This window comes from Eutrema salsugineum, unplaced genomic scaffold, assembly GCF_000478725.1.
Source record: "Eutrema salsugineum unplaced genomic scaffold, Eutsalg1_0 scaffold_3, whole genome shotgun sequence".
Classification (NCBI taxonomy): Eukaryota; Viridiplantae; Streptophyta; class Magnoliopsida; order Brassicales; family Brassicaceae; genus Eutrema; species Eutrema salsugineum.
The window spans coordinates 11,634,850-11,654,862 of NW_006256756.1; the positions used below are offsets into that span (position 1 = coordinate 11,634,850).

Below are 20,013 nucleotides of genomic sequence, written 5' to 3' on the forward strand. Positions count from 1 at the left end.
TCATTTTGGATGAGGCGAATCCATGGTTGAAAAGAGACGTCGATTGCAGAGAACGACACTAGTCTTAGTCTGAGATTGGCTCGTTGAGACTTGAGAGGCGGAATCCGCCGAGGATACGCCGGAGAGATTTGAATTTATAAAATTATTATAAGATTATTTATAAGGGTTTATAAGATTATTTATAAGGATTTATAAGATTACTTATAAAAGTTTTTTTTAAAAAATTATAAATATTTATAAGACTATAATTATTTTATCATTTCTTTATCAAAATGTCTATATTGGATTGATTTGTCATTGCCTTGTAATGTTAAGTTTATTTTATATAATTTTCTTATTTTGTATAATTTTTGATTTAGTTATAAGATTAAATTATTTAATTTTATGTTTAATTGTGTTATTTAATAATGTATATTTTTAATTATATTATTTATTATTTATTAATTATTAATAGTATTTAATTATATTAATTAAAACATTACTAATCTATACTATTAAAAAAGAAAGATATTTTGTATCCAAACAAAATTTTTACTTGATTTTCTACTATCTGTTTTTGGATAACTGTTCCCAAATAAAAATATTGATTTTAATTTAGATTATCAAATAAGTTAATTTAGCGTAATATTAATAAAATAATATATTTTTTTTATATTTTAATATATTATTATATCTTTAGAAAAATAACAACCCAAATATTAATTTAGATTTAATTTAAATATTTAATGACAGAGATGAAAATGATATATTATTGTATATTTTTATTAAATAAATCTAATTTTAAATATTTAAACTTAATAAATATTTAAAATATATAAATAGTGTGAACAAATATGTTAAACGTTTTATCAATCTTGGTTCTTTCTGGATTAATATAAATGAACATGTTATAATGACGTTTTTTATTTGTGATATTTTTCAGATAATATGAATGGACAGACGAGTTAGAATAATATTTTTATAATCACGGTCATATATAATACTAGAAAGAATAAACCAATAGAAACAAATTATATCTAAACAAATTTTTTTTATCATTTATTAGAAAATTATATATATTTAAAAATGAAAAAAATTATATTATATAAAAAAATAATTCTCGTGCGGACGCACGGGATAGAAACTAGTTTATACTATTAAAAAGAAAAGACTTTTTATGTTCAAACATAATTTTTTTAGTTTTCTACTTTTCTGTTTTTGGATAACTACTATTTTTATTGTCAAACAAAATTTTAATTTGATTTATCTTTTTATTTATTTTAGAAAATTAATAAAATAATATATGTGAATTTTATCTTTAAAATTATTTCTGAAAATTTTTAAATTTTAATTCAATTAGTTTAAGTTTTCTTAGACATAGTTAGGATTAATTATCAAAATTACAAAAATTAGTTGTTATTATTTATATAAAAATAGTAAATAAGATATTAATTTATTTTATATTTAAATATCCAAATTTAAATAATATTTTCATAATGATAAAGATGATAAATGATATATTATTATATATTTTTCATAATCAATCATTTTAAATAGTTAAATATTTAAAATTTTAAAAAATTATTTTATATAGTAATATTAAGGGTGATTTGCATCAATATTACTTTTGAGAGAACAAATTAACTAACTACTATAAAAAAGCGGTCAATTAAGTGCATAGCACAAGTCAACAGAAAAAAGTACGTGGAAATGACATTGCACTCCTTGCTCCCTAAATCTAGACATCGCTTTATCTGACGGAGGTTGGGACCACACCAACTTATTAAGACACAGACGTTACTTGCTTTTTGAAACAATAGCAACGTAAACTTTATTGTTACTTTAGTAAGCTTTAAACGTTGTTGTCGTTTAGTATTACGTGTACAAATAGGTTAATTTGAGAGAACTCTAGTGGATCAGATAAATAGCCACTAACACAACACCCATAAACCAAACATTCAAGTTTCTGATTTTTAGCGTTATGGTTTGTATTTTCTCAAAAAATTATATATGGTGTCTTTTTGGTCAAATCATTAAAATATGAGATAACTTTATGGAATAATTAACTATTTTCATAAAAATATTTGCTCAGAGTATGCGGTTATGTAGTAGACGACTATTTAATAAAGAAGTTGCATCCGCCTCAGATGAAATAGACATTATGTACGATATTTTCTATGGTTGCACCAAGTTAAAAGTAAATAGACATATATCAAGTAGTCACCTATCACTTCAACATAGACATTTTTTTCAATTCTATTTATTTTGTTTGTTGTGTTCATATATTTATAGTAGATGACTACTAATAGGTGACTATGTTTAAAATGTAAGTGGTTGTTGTCGGTCACGATGAGTATGAAGTTTACAACATAAAAGGGGAGATGTGTACATAACAAGTTATCGGTAACTTCTTCTTACAGCATGAAAGACCATTCCACCTAGTACCAACTCATGTATGTTATGGTGTCTCAGAACTACTTCCTCCATTAATGCGCTGACCAGATGGTCGTCCAAAGCAAAATAAAGATCTCATCTTAAGGGGAAATGAAGGTAACGTACTCAACTATTTAGTGTTTGTAACATAGTCAGCTATTTTATTATTAGTCATAGTTGACTATTTAGTGGTAGAAATGTAGTTGATCTAATTCGTTTGCTGACACAGAAGAAATTTGAGGAATGCGGCAAAACTTTGCAGCAGGTGTCTTGGGAGGTGTCACAATGGTAACTCTATAGCCATAGTTGACTATTTTCATAGAAAATCATTAGCGAAGAGTATGTGGATATATAGTAGACAACTATTTTCATAAAAAATCTGCATCCCCATCAGACAAACATTCTCTCACTCCGAAAGTGTGAAACATTATGGACGATACTTTCTATAGTTGCACCAAGTTGAAAGTAAATAGACATATATCAATTAGTCATCTATCACTTCAGTATAGACGTCCCTTTTAATTCTAATTATTTTGTTTGTTGTGTTCAGATTTCTAGTAGACAATGACTAGTAGGTGACTATGTTTAAAATGAAGGTTCGTTTGAATGACACAGAGATGTTGACTAGTTTGTAACATATTTCGATTAGATAAGTAGTACTCCAAGCGATTATTAGTAGTTGTCTATTTTCTCCATACATCTCAAAGTTGATTCTAATACTTAAACGTAAGTATTAATAATTGTCTATTTCGATTAGATAGCTACTTCTAAAATTTGATTATTGGTAGTTATCCATTTTTGCTGACTCAAAGAATTCAGGGTAGCACTTCATTAAGTTGAGACGTTTAATGAAGGCAAATAGGTTGAGCGCCTTGATGAGAGATGGTTCCTTGAATGTTTGGTTTAAAACCTTACATGAACAAGCAAATGAACACATCTTCTGCAGATTCTCTAGCAACCCTTACAAACACATTAACGAGTTGCGAATCTGAAGAAGCACATTATTCGCGAACGGTGTGGGTTCACATTGTCGAAGAGAACACATATCCCTACAAAGGAAAAATGGCAAAAAGTTAGCTATTGTAAACTGATTACTGTTATAACGTAGTTAACTACCGATAATTATATTAGTAATTGGTTATATGTGCATAGTAGTTATGTAGACTAACTGAATATGGAGTAGTTATTTATTGTATATGTTATAGATGATAAGAGTAGGCAATTACTAATGACCATATTCAATGTAGTTACTACTTACTCAGTATGCATATAAAAATAGTTAACTACTCTAGATCTACAAAATAAAGAGAACCAGATATCGATAACAACGAAAAAGATGATGGAACTGTCAGACATTTACATGAACAAGCAAATGAACAAGCATCTTCGGCAGATTCCCGACCAACTCTTTCAAAAATATCAACGAGTGCATCACTAATCTGGAGAAGCACATTATTTGCAAATGGTGTGGGTTCGGATTGTCGAAGAGTACACATATCCCATGAAACGAACAAAAGTCAAATAGTTAGTTACTGTAAACTGACTACCAATGTGATGTAAATAACTATTGTTATTCATATGAGTAGTTGACTATTCCTGTCTAGTAGTAATGTAGACTAACTGAATATGTAGCTTTATATTGAATCGGTTATAGACGTTGCGAGTAGACGATTACTAGTGACGATGTATATAGTTAACTACCGAAAGAAAAATTTTAAAATCCTAGACTGCATCGCGAATCTGCGGAAGGACATCATTTGCCAGGTACCAGATCGGGATGTACTTGGGACAACATAGCCCTTCAAACACATAGCAATGAATAGTTAGCTACCGAATAAATGGTCGCCTACTAAGCTAGTTATGTAGTTCAAATGTAGTTGACTATAGGCAGTAGTCGACTACTCAGATCTGAAAGCATAGATCTGGATGACGGATGAGAATGGGAGTGGACTGGTTAAAAAATACAAAAATCATGAATCACGAGAAATTACCTATAAAAAAAACGTTTATGTGTCCAAAAAGAGAAAGAATAACGAGAGATCTAGCTGAGAAAAATAAGAATAAATAGTCAACTACTAATAGACGTCTATTATAATAAAAAGGTTACGGAATTAAAGAAGCGGGTAAATGTGCGGGTTCCCTAAATGTGCAGCATAAAACGATGGAACGAAACCTACGGGAAATAGTGGATCTACGAAAATCAGAAGGGATAACCTGGGAATTGTAGATCTAGAAAAAAAGACACAGTGGAGCACAATGACAGTAGCAACTATTCATTGACGAAGCAAAAAAAAAACGAAAAACAAAAATTGAAGTGGAAAATAACTAAATACAAGTGAAAGTCGACAGATTACCTTTCACAAATCATCATCGAAGCAAACGATTTCGGCCTCATGGTCAGCTTCGTCTGAAAATGTCACTCTGGTTCACCGGGAAGAATATCTCTGCCTCGCGGGAAAAATGTGAAACAGAGAAAGGGGAGAAATGATGAGAGAGAAAAAATGTTTGAACCGATGTTGTGAGAAGAAAAGTGTAGGTTGTGTGTTGAAATGGATCTCTAATTCAAAATTTGAAAAAAAGTAAGAAAGAGAAAATGTTGTTTGTAAGGAAAAAAAAAAGCGGAGGTATAAAGCGTCTTGATTATCGTTCAAAATATATGTTACAGTTCTGTTGTGATGAGGAAGTAAGAGGTATTTTCTCACCAATAAAAAAATGTTGTTTTATCAAGCTAATTTGCTCTTAGATTGTTGCTACCACACCTAGTTTCCCTAATATTAACAGATGAAGTAAAATTATGTTTTTAAATTCATAGTATTTTTTTGGATTAAACGAAATGGATAGGTTAAAAGTATGTTTTAATAACTGTGGTCAAATTTATTTAAAAAAAAAAAATTTATCTTAAAAAAAAAATTATATCATTTATTAAAAAAATATTATATCTATAAAAACACAAATTACATTATAAAATAATATATAAAAAAACATTTCTGTGCAGAATCTAGTTTATATTATAATTTAATAGCTGAAAAATTTTTTATAATTTTAATAATATCAATTTAATTTTTTAATATAAAAATTAATCTTATGTTTAATGGATATTGATAGATAGATATTTTGATTTATTATAAAAATTAAAAAGTAATAACATATAAATTATTTACTTGTATTTTAATATGTTAGATATATGATTTATAAAAAAAAGAACATAAACCATTTAGATACTAACATATGTTTCATGAGAGGGGTTCTCAAGAGTTCTCATTTGAGAACTGATTCTCATTTTTTTAAGAAAATTAATTTTTCTTTATTTTTAATAGCTTTTAAAGTTGAGATAATTATTGAGATACCTCCAATAAAGATGCTTTTAGACTAGGTTTATTTCATCTACTATTCCACATAAACAGAAAATCCGAAACAAAGTATGGATCGAACACCAGTTGTATTTCAGTAAGTTAAAAGTCAGGATCAACTAATAAAATGAAGGAAGAAACACCCTGAGTGTGCAAAATGCAAACTGAAAAGGAAAGGCCAAGCACGTGCTTGCCCAAAGAAGAAATTTTTTGCGCTGTGTTTTTAAGCTCAGTTTTGACATAAAAGGAAACGCAAGGAGACAAGTTTCAGGAGGTTGGTGAAGAGACAGGAGTAATGTGTGCTTGATGGAAAAGTTTTGTATTGTAGTAACTTTGATTTGGTTGTTAAAAAGATAATGATTTTAGTGGATTTTAAACATGAGATGCCGACAAGATTAAGGCTCCAAATTAGGAGTTTGGATTCGCAACAAACAAGTATTCTTTATATTTTCAACTTTCCATTTATCATATAAACAAGATACCAAACTAAACTAAACCAAACCAACATCAAACTACACCAACCAAAATAATAAAACAAAAAAGGTTCCTTTGATTTCAATTTTTCAATAAACCGAGAAAATTGAAAACCGAAAATACCGAACCATAGAAGCCGATTACAAAAAGGTTTACCACAAAATACATTACTCGTCATTTAGACAGTGCCAAGAGTACAACAAAACAAACAAAACATCCAAAAGACAGAGACAACAAAAGCGCTCTTCATCTAATAAGGATCATAGAGTCAGTCCTACGTTAGATCCTCAAGAGGCAGCCCTTGGAGAATATCTTCTTACAATATGGATTCGTCCTAAGGTTTTGAAATCTTTGTACCTTCTCAACCAAACTCGCCCGAACATTGCCCTGATCAAATCCATTCAGTTCTATTACTAAATATGTATTTGAGTATGTTAAGAAATATGATCACATGCAATACTAACTAACCTTGGTTTTAGATAGAGCGGACTGGATCACGTAATTAGCAAAAGGATCAAGAAGAAGTTCTTCGAAGTTTGGAACAGAGATGAGCTCACGCACGATCTGAGATCTGCTCTCTGGATAATGTACAAGACATTTCTCCACTACATGACTGCTACACTTCTGTCTAGCCAAATTCACATAATTGCCTCTCAGTTCAAACATCACACTCTCTCCTCCCAGCTTCTGCTCTATCATGTATTGCACCACATAATTCCTGCCACCAAAATTTCACACACATAAGCAAGCTTCAAAGTTGAAGATGTGAGCATCATTCACAAAAAATGCATTGTCCTTGTATAAGTTTCTTTTCATAAATATTAGTATTGCTACCCAAAAGGGTCTTGTGCAAGGTGGAGAGAGTTTCTTGATATTTCAGCAACGAGGTTCTCACGTTGCTCCCCGGCCGAGTATTTAATGCAGTCTTGCATCACAAGACATCCATAGTTATGAGTCGCAATCTTAGTACAGAACCTTATAGCATCCTCCAAAACAAACTGCATGCACAGAAAAAAATACATAATTATCATGCATACATTAAGTAGATTTTCAAGAACATGAAAGGGAAGTGATTATGTTTGAAACCTTGTTATCATCAGGGCCAAAGGACTTCAAACAACTTTGAACAACATGCTTTCCGTGCAAATCTCTGACCAAAGAGAGCAAACCCGGTTCAAGAGCTGACTTAACCAGATTGATTTGTGTCTTTGTACTCACTGTCTCAATCAGCTTTTGCACAACCCTTGTCCTGCTCAATTTAAAACATCAAGCAAAAGGTCTCAGCTTTTATCAGAATATATCACAGTCGAAGATTTCCAAAACACATGAATCATCAAGTCAAAGTCTTGACTGCTCAACCATGAGCTTGATATATGTTTTATCAAAGGTCTCTGCTTTGTCTAAAATCACTAAAAACAATTCATCTTTTCAGCCATGAAGAGTAAACAATTATTCAAAAGATCTCAACCTTTTTTTTTTCCTTTCCATAAGCATCATAGGTTTCATCTTTCACGTAAATCAAGAAAAATCCACAAAGATGTAAACAAAGCTTCATCTCTACACGACTACTCGTCTAATTTTTTTTTTTCTTTTTTTTTAAATTTTCAGGTAATTTTTTTTAATTCAAATACTCTGATATATTAAATGCTAAATGCTTTTATACTCCAATTAATTTTTAATGGAATACATACTATGTTCCTGTTAAGCTATATGTAGTAAGTATTAATTAATATGACAAGCTCTTAAACAGGGTTTGAAAGTAAAAGCTTACCCATAATAGTTGAGTGAGATTTTGACAAGCAATCCAGGTTCTGCGGTCAACATTATGAGGATTTGTGTTCTTTGTTCTTCGTTGCAGACTTCAAGAAGCTTCTGCATGAAATAATTTCCAAACTGATCGGTTCCAATTTCGATTACATGATTAATGACTTCGTTGAATATAATCATCGAATCAAGCAAGCTTCCTCCTTCGAGTAATTTCTGTAAAATCCTACAACCCATTTGATCTTTTGCCATTAAGTACACAGAGCCGTACATTCCAACCATGGAGGCAAGATTTAGTGGGAAATCTTGTTCATTACCACTGAAAGCTTCCTTAAACAGATTGTTGTTCTTCGTACATGCGAGCTCTTGAGAACCTCTCATGGCTGAAAATGGTGGGAAATCATTATTTCCACGGCATTTCAACGAAGCGTTGAATCTTCGAGGAAGGTGCTCTCTGTTTTGACTAGTGCTAGGATAGTCTTGCACGCTAAGCAATTGAGACCTGTGAAAGTCACCATCACCAACATAACTACCCATAGACATTTCGCCATGAGAGCTGTGTAGTAAACCTTCACGACGAGAAGAAACCTCTAGAAACGGATTCGGGTCGAGCCAGGAACATAGATTCCTCGAGCCAGAAAAACCCAGAAACGGAGAAGATCCGGAGAGAATAGCCCTTTGTTCATCGGAGATACTCATTCTACTGAGGTTCTGACACAAACCCAGATCAAAATCCGCCACAGAAGCTGTCGTATTCAGCTTTAGAAGGTTTCTATGAAGCTGTTGGTGCACAAATGGAGATTTACGGTCACCGGAAAATTGAAATCTGTGGGAGAAAGAAGCTGTAGGAAACTCTCCGAAACCAGAATCAGTGAAGTGCGAAGCTCGTCGTTCTCTCAAATCACCAGCAAAAAACCTTGAGTCCATAATCTACTTCTCTTCAGACATCAGAAAGTCAAATTTGATTTTAGTGACCGGCGCGACTGAAAGAGAACACAGGACACAGAGGAAGAAAAAGAAGAAACAAGAGAGAAAGAATTTTTTTCCCTGGAATTGTCTTGGTCATTAAATGTTTTTTCTTTTGGGGATTTTGAAGATTTCATAACAGAAGGAAATGAGTTTGAGAAGAACAGAAAACTGTCTTCTTGTCATGAGGTTTACAGTGACGGCTACTACAGCTGCAGAGAAGAAAAAGTGGGATAGAGAGAGACAAAAAGAATAAAGAAATGGTCATTAAGATTTTTTCTGTTTTTTTGTCAACAATTTGGGGGATTAGTTTTTTTTTCGACACTTTTGTGTGTTCTGCGTAAGTTACTCAATTTTTTTACTACATATTTCGTAGTTGTAGTTAAAATTATGTTGACCAAACAAGTAAAATTGCATAGAAAACATATATAGTCGTTTTCTTCTATCCAGCTATTACATCACATATAGTCATAATTGTAGTTTAATTTTTTGTTTTGTTTTTCTTTCTTTCTCTTTTTGTTGAAATGACTAATCTGACATTGCATTTTACTTTTCCAACTATTACATTACATATAGTCAGAATTGTAGTTTAATTCATCTTTCTATTTTTTTTCTCTTTCTTTTTGTTGTTAATGTAAAATGACTAATCTGACATTGCATTTTACTTTTCCAATGTCAAACTAATCATTTCATTTTATAAAAAGAAGAGAAAAAATTATAAAGTGAAATGATTAATCTAATATTATATTTAATATTGTTTTTATCTTTAAATGAATTTTTTTTTTAGTTTTCACACATCTTAAGATCAATTTTTTGGTATACAGATACTAATGTGATCTCTGGAAGTTTCTAATAAAATATTTTACAGAAAAATGTGAAGAGTGAAAACTGAAAAAAAAAAAGAATTAAAAGAGGGAGATTTCTACTATATTTTCTTTATTATTGAATATCTGTGTTATTCAGAGATTTCAGATTATACATATGAAAATAGGTTTGAGTTCAAAGAAAGACTGTCTCTTCTATGTTGTCGTCAGGTCTAGACTTTAGAGTGAGGTTCTTCCTTTCTGTAGCTGCAGAGAAAAATAACTGCAAGATAGAGAGAGACAAAAAGAATGAACTGATTTATTATCTTGGAAAAATTGATGTAATTTGTGTTATTGCAGTCTGTATTCAAAGCATCAAGTAATATAAAATTTATTTATATATATTATATATGTTTTCTTTCTAGTTTAAATTTACGATGAAACATGAAAGAAATAGAATGAAGAGAAAATTGATATAAAGTTGCGTTTAATTTCAGTTTCTTTCCTTTTTATTAAAATAAAATGACTAACATTTTATTTTAAATAAAAATGATTAATATGATATTGTATTTACATTCTTTATTATCAATCAATAAATGTATTTAGAATTTTGACAAATATCAAAATAAATTAGTACAGTAATTGGTTATAATTTTAGAAAACAAATTTCAATAAATTTAAACAACTAGTAATAAATTAAATAATTTTTAGGGAGAGTTTCAGATTTAACTCATATTTCAAAGTCAAACACCAAACTAACCTCTTTTTTTTCTCTCTCCAACTTTTGTCATTTTCTCACAATTTTATCTTTCCCACTTAAACTATTAACGAAAATGCCATTATACATCTAATAATTCGATTTTTCTTTAATTGGCTAAAGTCTTCTTGGACCTTCTAAAACTTTTTAATTACGAGAATGCCATTGTCTTCAATACCTTCAACCACCATGAACAACCATGAAAATGGAGTAAATGCTTATCAACCAATTTTAAAGCTGTAATAAAACAAATTTCTGAGCTCATTCACTCATAACCTTGCTCATTCTACCATAATTCTTCTCCAAAACATCTGGGCACAATTACAATGCTTCGCGCCATGCTTTTTCGGTGAATTCTGGTTACTCGACATCTGAGTTGTTTAATTTCGGTGAAATCCTAAGTTATGGGTGGATAAGAGAAACTTAGGGAGTTCAATTTTATTAAAGGTAATCCTCGCACTTCAATTTCTCCACATTTCAGTTTTTATATCGCGAAAGTAGACTTCTCGTGAACTATACTGAAGTCGATGAGTCAACATAAAGTTATTTTTGCAATTGACTTTTAAAAAGTAGATTTCATTAAACCTCACGAGAAGTCTACTCGATATCCTTTGAAAACAAAAAAAAACATAGTAGAATTCATTTGAAAGCTTAAGAAGTCTACGAAAAAAAGAGGCTATTTTTGTAGTTGACCGTATTTTGACTTTTGAATTTAGACTTCCGTCTGAAGTCTACTGTTTACGTCTGCATACGAAGTCTACTTTCAAGTTACTTTTGTAGTTTGACCAAAAACGTATAGGTCATTTTTGTGTTTGACTTCTGTTTTTCAAAAATTAAGAAATTTAAAAAATTCCAAAAAGCTTCAGTAGACTTCACAAAGAAGTCTACAGTTGGTAGACTTCTTTGTGAAGTATACTTATTGTGTTCGGTCAAACTTATAAGGAATATTTTTTGGGTTTAATTTTGGTTTAAATTTCCGTTAGGTTAATTTATTCGGTTTAGTAGACTTCTATATTGAAGTCTACAACTTCTAAAACCTAAATAATAAATTTACTTCTACTTAATTTAGTTAGAGTATTATGGGGTGCTCTAGCCGGACTGTCCCCGGTATCATACTGCAACACTCTGGATTCCTTCTAAGGATAGAACGAATCGAGGGTGTTACAGAAGTTCCCTTAGATCTATAACCATATAGACCTAATGAATAACTAGAACAAGATCTAAACAGAAAAAGGTTTACTCTACGGCTTACCGACCGTCCGCTGAGCCAGCACCGCGCTACCATTCCCCGCTAGCTAACTCCTACCCGAAATACTCACCATCACCAAATCTGTATTTATGATGGTAAATTTGATACCAAAATAATTTTTTTAAAATTTTAAAATTAAATTTACAGATTTAATTACTTAGTAGACTTCATTTCGATAAAATGAAGTCTACTAGTAGACTTCATTTTCACTTTAGTAGACTTCGTCAGGGAGTAAACGGTAATTAGGACATCCGTTTTTTGTTTATTCATACAGGATTAAATAGTCTTTTCACTATCCCTTTAGGTTATTTCTGCCAAATGTTTTTTCAGGGGTCTACTTTTGTATTCAAAGTCAAGTTTTGGGTTATTTTTAGCAAAAACCCCTAATTTTTAAGTGTAATTATAGTAGATAATCTTGTGACTGTTCATAATTTGCGAAATAGAAAAATACACTATTCCACTCCTGTACACTTTTCAATATAACACTCTTACTCCTGATAATTTTCTCTCACATCTTCTTTTTCTTCTTATTTTATTTCTTTCATTCATCTTTCTCTCTCCTCACAAATGATCAATTTTTCACAAATCTTCAATTTTTCTCTCAAATCACCAGCAAAAAACCTTAAATCCATAATCTTCTTCTCTTCAGACATCAGAAAGTCAAATTTCTGTTATACAGACAAGAATGTGACCTGTGGAAATTTCTGAGAAGAGATTTTAGTGACCGGCGCGACTGAGAGAGAACACAGCATAGAAGAAAAAGAAAAACTAGAGAGAGAATTTTTTTTTTTCTGTAATTGTCTTGGTCATGAAATGTTTTTTCTTTTTGGGGATTTTGGAGATTTCATAACATAAGGAAATGGGTTTGAGAAGAACATAAAACTGTCTTCTTGTCATGAGGTTTACAGTGACGGCTACTGGCTGACTACAGTTGCAGAGAAGAAAAAGTGGGAGAGAAAGAGAGACAAAGAGAATAAAGAAATGGTTATTAAGTTTTTTTCTGTTTTTTTGTCAACAATTTGTGGGATTCTGTTTTTTTGTTTTTGTCGACATTTGAGGTCAAAACTGTAAAGTCGGATTTGTGGCGACTCATACTAAGTTGCCATTAAGCTGAACATGGTTGTTCGTGGTATCTACATGCTGTAAGAATGAATGATTCTACTTATTTCAGTATCAGAGTGTATATGAATATCCATACATGCTCTCGGGTTGTCGCGAGCACAATTCAGAATAAAAGGAAAGGCACACCACAAGTAGTAGCAGATGTCTTGTTTGGTTCCTATCCAGGTGAAGTAGACACCCATGTGCCTAAATCTTTGATCAAAGTTGTTCAAAATGAAGCTCATGTGAGTGTGTCATATTCTACTGCCTTGAGAGGGAAAAAATAGCTGTTAGTGAAGTGAGGGGCAGTCCTGAAGAAAGTTGTCAAAAATTATATTGTTATCTTTACATGTTGCAGATTGTTAATCCTGGGACAGTAACAAGTGCGAAAGTGGATGCCAGAAATAAGTTCAAGTATCTCTTTCGCTTTGGGTGCTAGTATTGAAGGCTTTAGAGCAATGAGAAAAGTCATAGTTATGGATACAACTTTTATTAAGAGTGTTTATGGTGGTATGCTAGTATTTGCCACAGCTCAGGATCTGAATCATCACGTTTACCCTATCGTAATGGGTGTAATTGATAGGGAGAAAGATGCTACTTGAAAATATTTTTTGAAACACTGAAAACTATTATACCCAATGATCATGAACTGGTTTTTATGAGTGACAGACATAGGAGCATCATTAAGGTAGTCCAGGAGATGTACCCTCAGTCTCAGCATGGATATTGTGTTTGGCATTTGTCACAGAACGTGAGAAAGAAAACTAGGAATGGCTGTAAAGATTTGTGTTCAGACAAATACAGAGAATGTGTTCACAATACACAGAAGGTGAGTTCGTAAATGCATACACTGATTTTAGGAGGTGGTTTCCAAAAGCAGCTGAGTATTTAGATGATGGTGTTCTGCTTGAAAAATAGGCAATGTGCTACTTTAAAGGAGACAAGTACAACTTGGACACAAGCAATGCTTGTGAATCTATAAACATTGTCTTCAAGAAGGCAAGAAAGTAAGCCTTATTACCTTTGATTGATGTGTATATTGAAAAAGTTTTTGAATGGTTCAACAAGCATAGGAAAGACACTGCATATGCATCAAACACAAAGAAATTGGTGCATGTTGAGAACCAGCTGCATAGTCTTTGTGCAATTGGAACAAGCTTATTTTTCACTAAGCTTAACCATTTTGAGCTTGAATACAGTGTGATTGGAACTGAAGAGAAGAGCTATCTGGTCAATGTGTTAAGTAAAACTTGTAGCAGCAGGTGTTTTGATATAGACAAGATTTCTTGTGTTCATGCAATAGCTGCAAACATTGCACTGATGCATACGCCCGATGAAAGCAGGGAAATACACCTCCATGAATTGTGCTCGAGATCTTAGTTGATTGATACGTGGGCATTGGTTTATTATAGAACTGTTTGAACCATCAGTCAACATGGATTATTCTAAAAGAAATCGGAAAGTTAGTCGTTTTACCGCCAGACTACTGATAACACCTGATTTTGACAATTTTTCACCATTGATTTCAAATTCTTTTTCAAAAGTTTTAATCAGTTTTAGAAACTTTTATAATGATTTCCATGTACTTGTAGTTTCAAGGCTCTTTTCAGGAAACTTAGGGAATATGATGGCAAAAAGGAAAAAATCCACTTTTTCAGCTCAGAGTCAGACCGTCAGAAGTTCAGCCTTAAATGCAGACTTTCTCACCGTCTGATCCAGCTTAAATTTGGGGACTATCAAGAGGAGACAATCAGCTTTCCATAACACTTTACATCACAAAGATCCAACGGTGCAATCAAAAGACAGATGGAGAACAAGTTGACCCAGTTCACCAGTCCTGGAAGACTCTCACCCGCGGGAAACACATGTTTTACCCGCCCTGGAAAACTCTCACCCCTGGTGGACCTTAGGAGTAGCCACAAGGCCTAAAATAAAAGCCCACTTCACCATTCCACTTTAACCAAAAACCCCAAAACTTTTATTGGTTTATGACTTTGTTTACTTTCCAGTTTGTTGTTGTCCGCAGATTAGACATCCTCCCTGTTGATCGACACCCTAAGTCCTACAACGTACATTTGTGCACTTGCAGACACTAGGGTTTTATAAATTTAAAACTTTTGGAGGACGAACGGGCTTGTTAAAAAATAACCCTAGACCCGCAAGCCCATCAAGTTTTTGGCGCCGTTGCCGGGGAGGATTTTAGTCTCTGGAGGTCTAAATCTGGGAGGTTGAAGCCGCAGAAGACTATATATATGTCGAGTTTCTGCCAAAGCTACATAGGAAGTAAACCAAATTCATAAACACCCTAACCTTTTCTTTTTCTGCTTATTCTTTCTTCTGTTTGCCCTAGTTTCAGGGTTATCCAAGAAGAAACCCTAATCCCGAGCGAAGGTCTTGCGACCTGTGTGAAGCTCCTTGCGCATGTGAATCACCCTCCAGGCGTGATTTTGATCATCATCTTTGGAACCCTAATCCGAACCACCACCATGGAGACTCGCAACCTCCACACCATCGAGATGACTCCTATTCGCCACACCTGGTGAATCGTCGACCATCTCATCCTCTTCCCCATCAGATTATGCATCATAACTATGAGAACAATCGACTTAACATCCTGATTAATTGATTGGAAGCCAAGCTGAATCAGTTCCTTGCCTCCCAAGCCCTCATCAATGCTGCCATGCGAACAAGGATAGATGACATGACCATCGGCCTTAACAAAATGTTTGATTACCTTTCTGAGCATGTGAAGACACTGGAGGATCAGAGAACCAAAGCTAATGACGTGTTGGATCAGAGAATAGAGTCTGTCAGGGAAGAACAAGACAAAAACAAGTTCAACATTCGGCAAAATGTAAGGGAGCTGCAAACCCTAACCTTCAAGATCGATGACTTGGATAAGGAGCTGAATGAGAGCAAAATCCAAACTTACGACAACACATTGGAGCTGTGGCAAGACGTAGCAAAGGTTGAAAAAAAGACAGAAGAGCTTGATGCTACTTTAGACAAAGTTGTCTATGCTTTAGATGAAGTAGAAGAGAAAGTTGAAAAACTTTCTAAAGATCATAAGGAGTATGATCTGATCTCTGGAATCAATGATTTGGATACCCAAGACGTGCCTGACAACCACTGGAAGCAAGAGAACAACAATGGAGAAGAAGAGATTGAAGAAGCAGGCATGGAGAGCGGGAGGAAGCTGACCGCGGCTGCGAACACTTCACCTGCGGCCAGAGTCACTTCCACCGCGGCTCCAAGCTCCTCACCCGCGGTGGAGCATAATTTCTCAGATTGGGAGAACTTCCAACCTCTTTCTGAAACCTGTTCAACTGAAGACCGACCCCTTGTGACCAGATCTAGGTTGTTTGATCAAGCTGTCTTCTCAATCACTGCACAAGCATCAAAGAAAAAGGAGGAATCCAACACTTATGCATCTTGCAACATGGTTTACACTTGTGACAATGAGCTTCAAGAACAATTCTCTGAAGATGAAGAGTATGATTTGTTTGTTGAAGATCCAAACTCTGGGGATAATTCATCTAATGACAACATAGAACCAATAACCAAGAGAATATCTAGAGAGAGAGACTAATCAAATTCAACAAGTTTGTGAAGTCCATTCCTCTCTTCCATGGATTCGATGGCATATGGAAGCAAGGCTGCCTTCAAGTTTTCTTCAGATACAACAAGGAGACTAAAGAGAACATCTCTACATATTTCAGAAGAGCCAGGTATCTCTCTTTTCCTAGATCATCACCTGATGCAGCTGTTTACAGGATCCATCTAAAAGATCCCAAAGAAGCCAGTGACTACACAAACAAGATCAGCAAAGAAGCACTTGAAGAGTTCAATCGAGTAGTTCAAACTCTTCCCAAGGGAATTCCGTTTGCCAAAGCATGTAGAGACCACATGATAGGCCACTTCTTTTATGACAGCAAAGAATCAATCCAAGAGATGAAAGACTTGTTCACGCACGACCAAAAAGGTAGACCAGTTCGAACTCTGCACAAAATTCAAGACAAAGGTCAATTTCTTATCTCTTGTGACATTAGAGGTGAAAGATTCCTCAATATTCTTTGTGATTCTAGAGCTTGTATTAACATGATGTCCAAAGCAACTACTTTGAGACTTTGCATTAAGCACAACTCAAGTACCAGGATAAAGATTAGCTTAGCAGATGATTCAAGTGCAACACCAAGAGGGATAGCCCGAGACATTCCTCTAAGGATTGGGATTGCATTGCACCTGTCAATCTATACATAGTGAAGACCAAAGATGACTCTTATCCAGTTATTCTTGGATGGCTTTTCTTAGCAACTGCTGGAGCCATCATGGATTGGCCCAACAGGAGAGTTTCTTTTGCCAATATCGACAATGACATATTCTATGAAGCTACACCACTTAAGAGCAAAAGAGGAGAGCATAAAGCCCAGGCATTTGAATCAGAAGAACTCTGGAGTGATGAAGAATCTGCAAGACAGAACAGGAGGATTTCGAAAAGGACTTGTCTTAGGACAAGATCCTATTTGAACTAAGTCTTTTTATTTGCAAAGTCTAGCTAAGAACTATAAACCAAAGCGCTGGATGGGAGGCAACCTATTTTAGGTACCTATTTGCTTTTGTTTAGCTTTCTTTTTCTATTAAAGTTTTGTTTCTTTTATTTTAGACAGAACATAGTATGCCACAAAAAAAAAAGAATAAAAAGGAGCTGACCGCGGCCAAATGAGGTTCAGCCGCGGCCACTAGGCCTTGAACTGCAGCCAGCACGCGTCCTACCGCGGCCGGGATGTCTTGATCCGCGGCCAGCACAAGTTGGTGACCCTTGGCCACTTCCACCTCTACCTTGATTCAAATCCATCCCATTTGATCAAAGACCACTTCACATCATCCACCATCCACAATTCAACATCCCACCACCACCAAAACTATCTCACAATCTATCACCAACACCAGGTAAGTTTTCTTTTCCTTAACCTTTTTAAAATTTTCATACTCTATTTCTCATCCTTGCCTGATTTATTTAACATTGGGGACAATATGATTTAAGTCTGGGGGAGGATTTTATCCCTTTCTAACCACCTTTTTTTGCATGAGCCTTTGCATTCTGCATTTTTCTTTAAAATTTTCAAATTTTTTTGATTTTTCTTAAAAATTTTCGAAAATCTTTTGAGTTTCAAAAAGTGTTTTCAAAGGTCAAATACATTTTGAGGAAATAATTACAAAATCGATGATGATAACCAACCTGTTTGCTTCTACACCAATCACTCATAAAAGCTCTTTCAAGGTTTAGTACTAGACTAGGCGGTAGCTAGAGTACTTACACTACCAAATCCCATCAGAGGACTTCTATTCATGAAGATTTTTTTCTGACAGGATATACTAGCTCATTTTACTTAGACTTAATCTTGACATCTTATTTTCTCATTAAAGCATTAGATCAGGGAAACAAATCATACATTCAGGACTCCTCTACCCCTTTACCACTCTTTGTTGATCCTGAATGGTTAGTTCACCTTTAGCTAGTTTTTATGCTGTCTCATGATGTCTTTAATGAGAATTCACTATGCACTTAATGAATGTAAAGAGCTAGTTTATTGGAAATTAGATCTAAGTGTGTAGATTTTTGCATGACGGATCAACGGACTAGATATGTTTGTATTTTGGTGAATTTTCTAGACTAGATCCAGACAATGATTAAAGGTGAACTAGCCATTCAGGATCAACAAAGAGTGGTAAAGGGGTAGAGGAGTCCTGAATGTATGATTTGTTTCCCTGATCTAATGCTTTAATAAGAAAGTTAAGTCAAGATTAAGTCCAAATAAAATGAGCTAGTATATCCTGTCAGAAAGAATATCTATGAATAGAAGTCCTCTGGTGGGCCTAAATCACAAAAAGAGCAAAAAAACAAGGAAATAGCGTAGAAGCACACTGGTCTAAATCATCATAGTATTGTTTATTTATGTTCCTGGTTTGAAAACGTTTTGAATTTTTTTTGAAAATTTTTGAATAATTTTTTTATGTCCAAAACAAACTCAAAACAAATCAAATCTCGTTAGTAACAGATGAACATCCTCCCCCAGACTTATTTCACACTGTCCTCAGTGTGATAAAATCTAAGAAAAGATGTATAAGGAAATAGAAATTTGAAGTGTTTATATGTACTTACCTTGCCGGAAGAATGAGTCGTAGTTGGAATGATGGCACCATCAATCACAGTTTCAATGGGGCTGGAGTGATTGCCGTTTTCCGGTTTATGATTTCTGCTCGTCTTTTATTCGTTCTTCTTTGTAAGAACCTGAAATTAATGAAACAAAAACAAAGCAACAAAATAGAAAATAAAGATCAAAGGGAAATAAGTAAAATACTGAGTGGGTTGCCTCCCACTAAGCGCTTGTTTTCAGTCGTTTAGGCGCATCTGCTAAGGAGATCGGATCTTCCTTTTCTTCTTGAATGCCTGCAAGATATTGTCCACTGACAGTGAAATTGCCTCCTTGACGGTTCCATAGAACCACATCACCATAGGGTAAAACTTCTTTGATTTTGAAAGGCCCAGAACATCGTGATCTAAGCTTCCCGGGAAACAGTTTTATCCGTGAGTTATAAAGTAGAACCTGGTCATTAGGAACTATTTTCCTGTCATGAAACGCCTTAGTCTTCTCTTTGTAGATCTTAGAGTTCTCATAGGCATTAAGGCGAATCTCGTTTAACCCATTTAACTGAATCAAACGTTTTGCACCTGCCGTCTGGATGTCGTAGTTTAACTATTTTATTGCCCATTCTGCCTTGAGCTCTAACTCCCATGGAAGATGACAAGCCTTACCATAAACAAGCTGAAAAGGTGTAGTGCCCAACGGGGTTTTGAACGCAGTTCTATATGCCCAAAGAGCATCATCAAGCTTTGCTGACCAATCTTTTTTTGTTGGTCCTATTGTCTTTTCCAAAATTCTTTTGAGTTCTCTGTTTGATACCTCCACTTGGCCACTGGTCTATGGGTGATAAGGTGTAGCTACCTTATGTTTCACTCCGTTTTTCTTCAACAGATTCTCAAAGACTTCATTGATGAAGTGAGAACCACCATCACCTATCTCGATTCGCAGAACACCAAATCTTAGAAATATGATCGACTTGAACATCTTCATT

General features: G+C 33.9%; 1 protein-coding gene across 1 annotated transcript; it reads right to left on the minus strand.

Annotated features, from left to right (window-relative positions):
- Positions 1 to 6,378: 6,378 nt before the first annotated feature.
- LOC18014472 (pumilio homolog 11) lies at positions 6,379 to 9,049 on the minus strand. Its single transcript, XM_024154628.1, has 5 exons — positions 8,008 to 9,049; positions 7,323 to 7,485; positions 7,071 to 7,234; positions 6,705 to 6,954; positions 6,379 to 6,623 (listed from the first exon to the last, which is right to left on the minus strand). The coding sequence occupies exons 1-5, from the start codon at positions 8,925 to 8,927 to the stop codon at positions 6,516 to 6,518; spliced, it is 1,605 nt and encodes a 534-aa protein (XP_024010396.1). The 5' UTR covers positions 8,928 to 9,049; the 3' UTR covers positions 6,379 to 6,515.
- Positions 9,050 to 20,013: the final 10,964 nt, after the last annotated feature.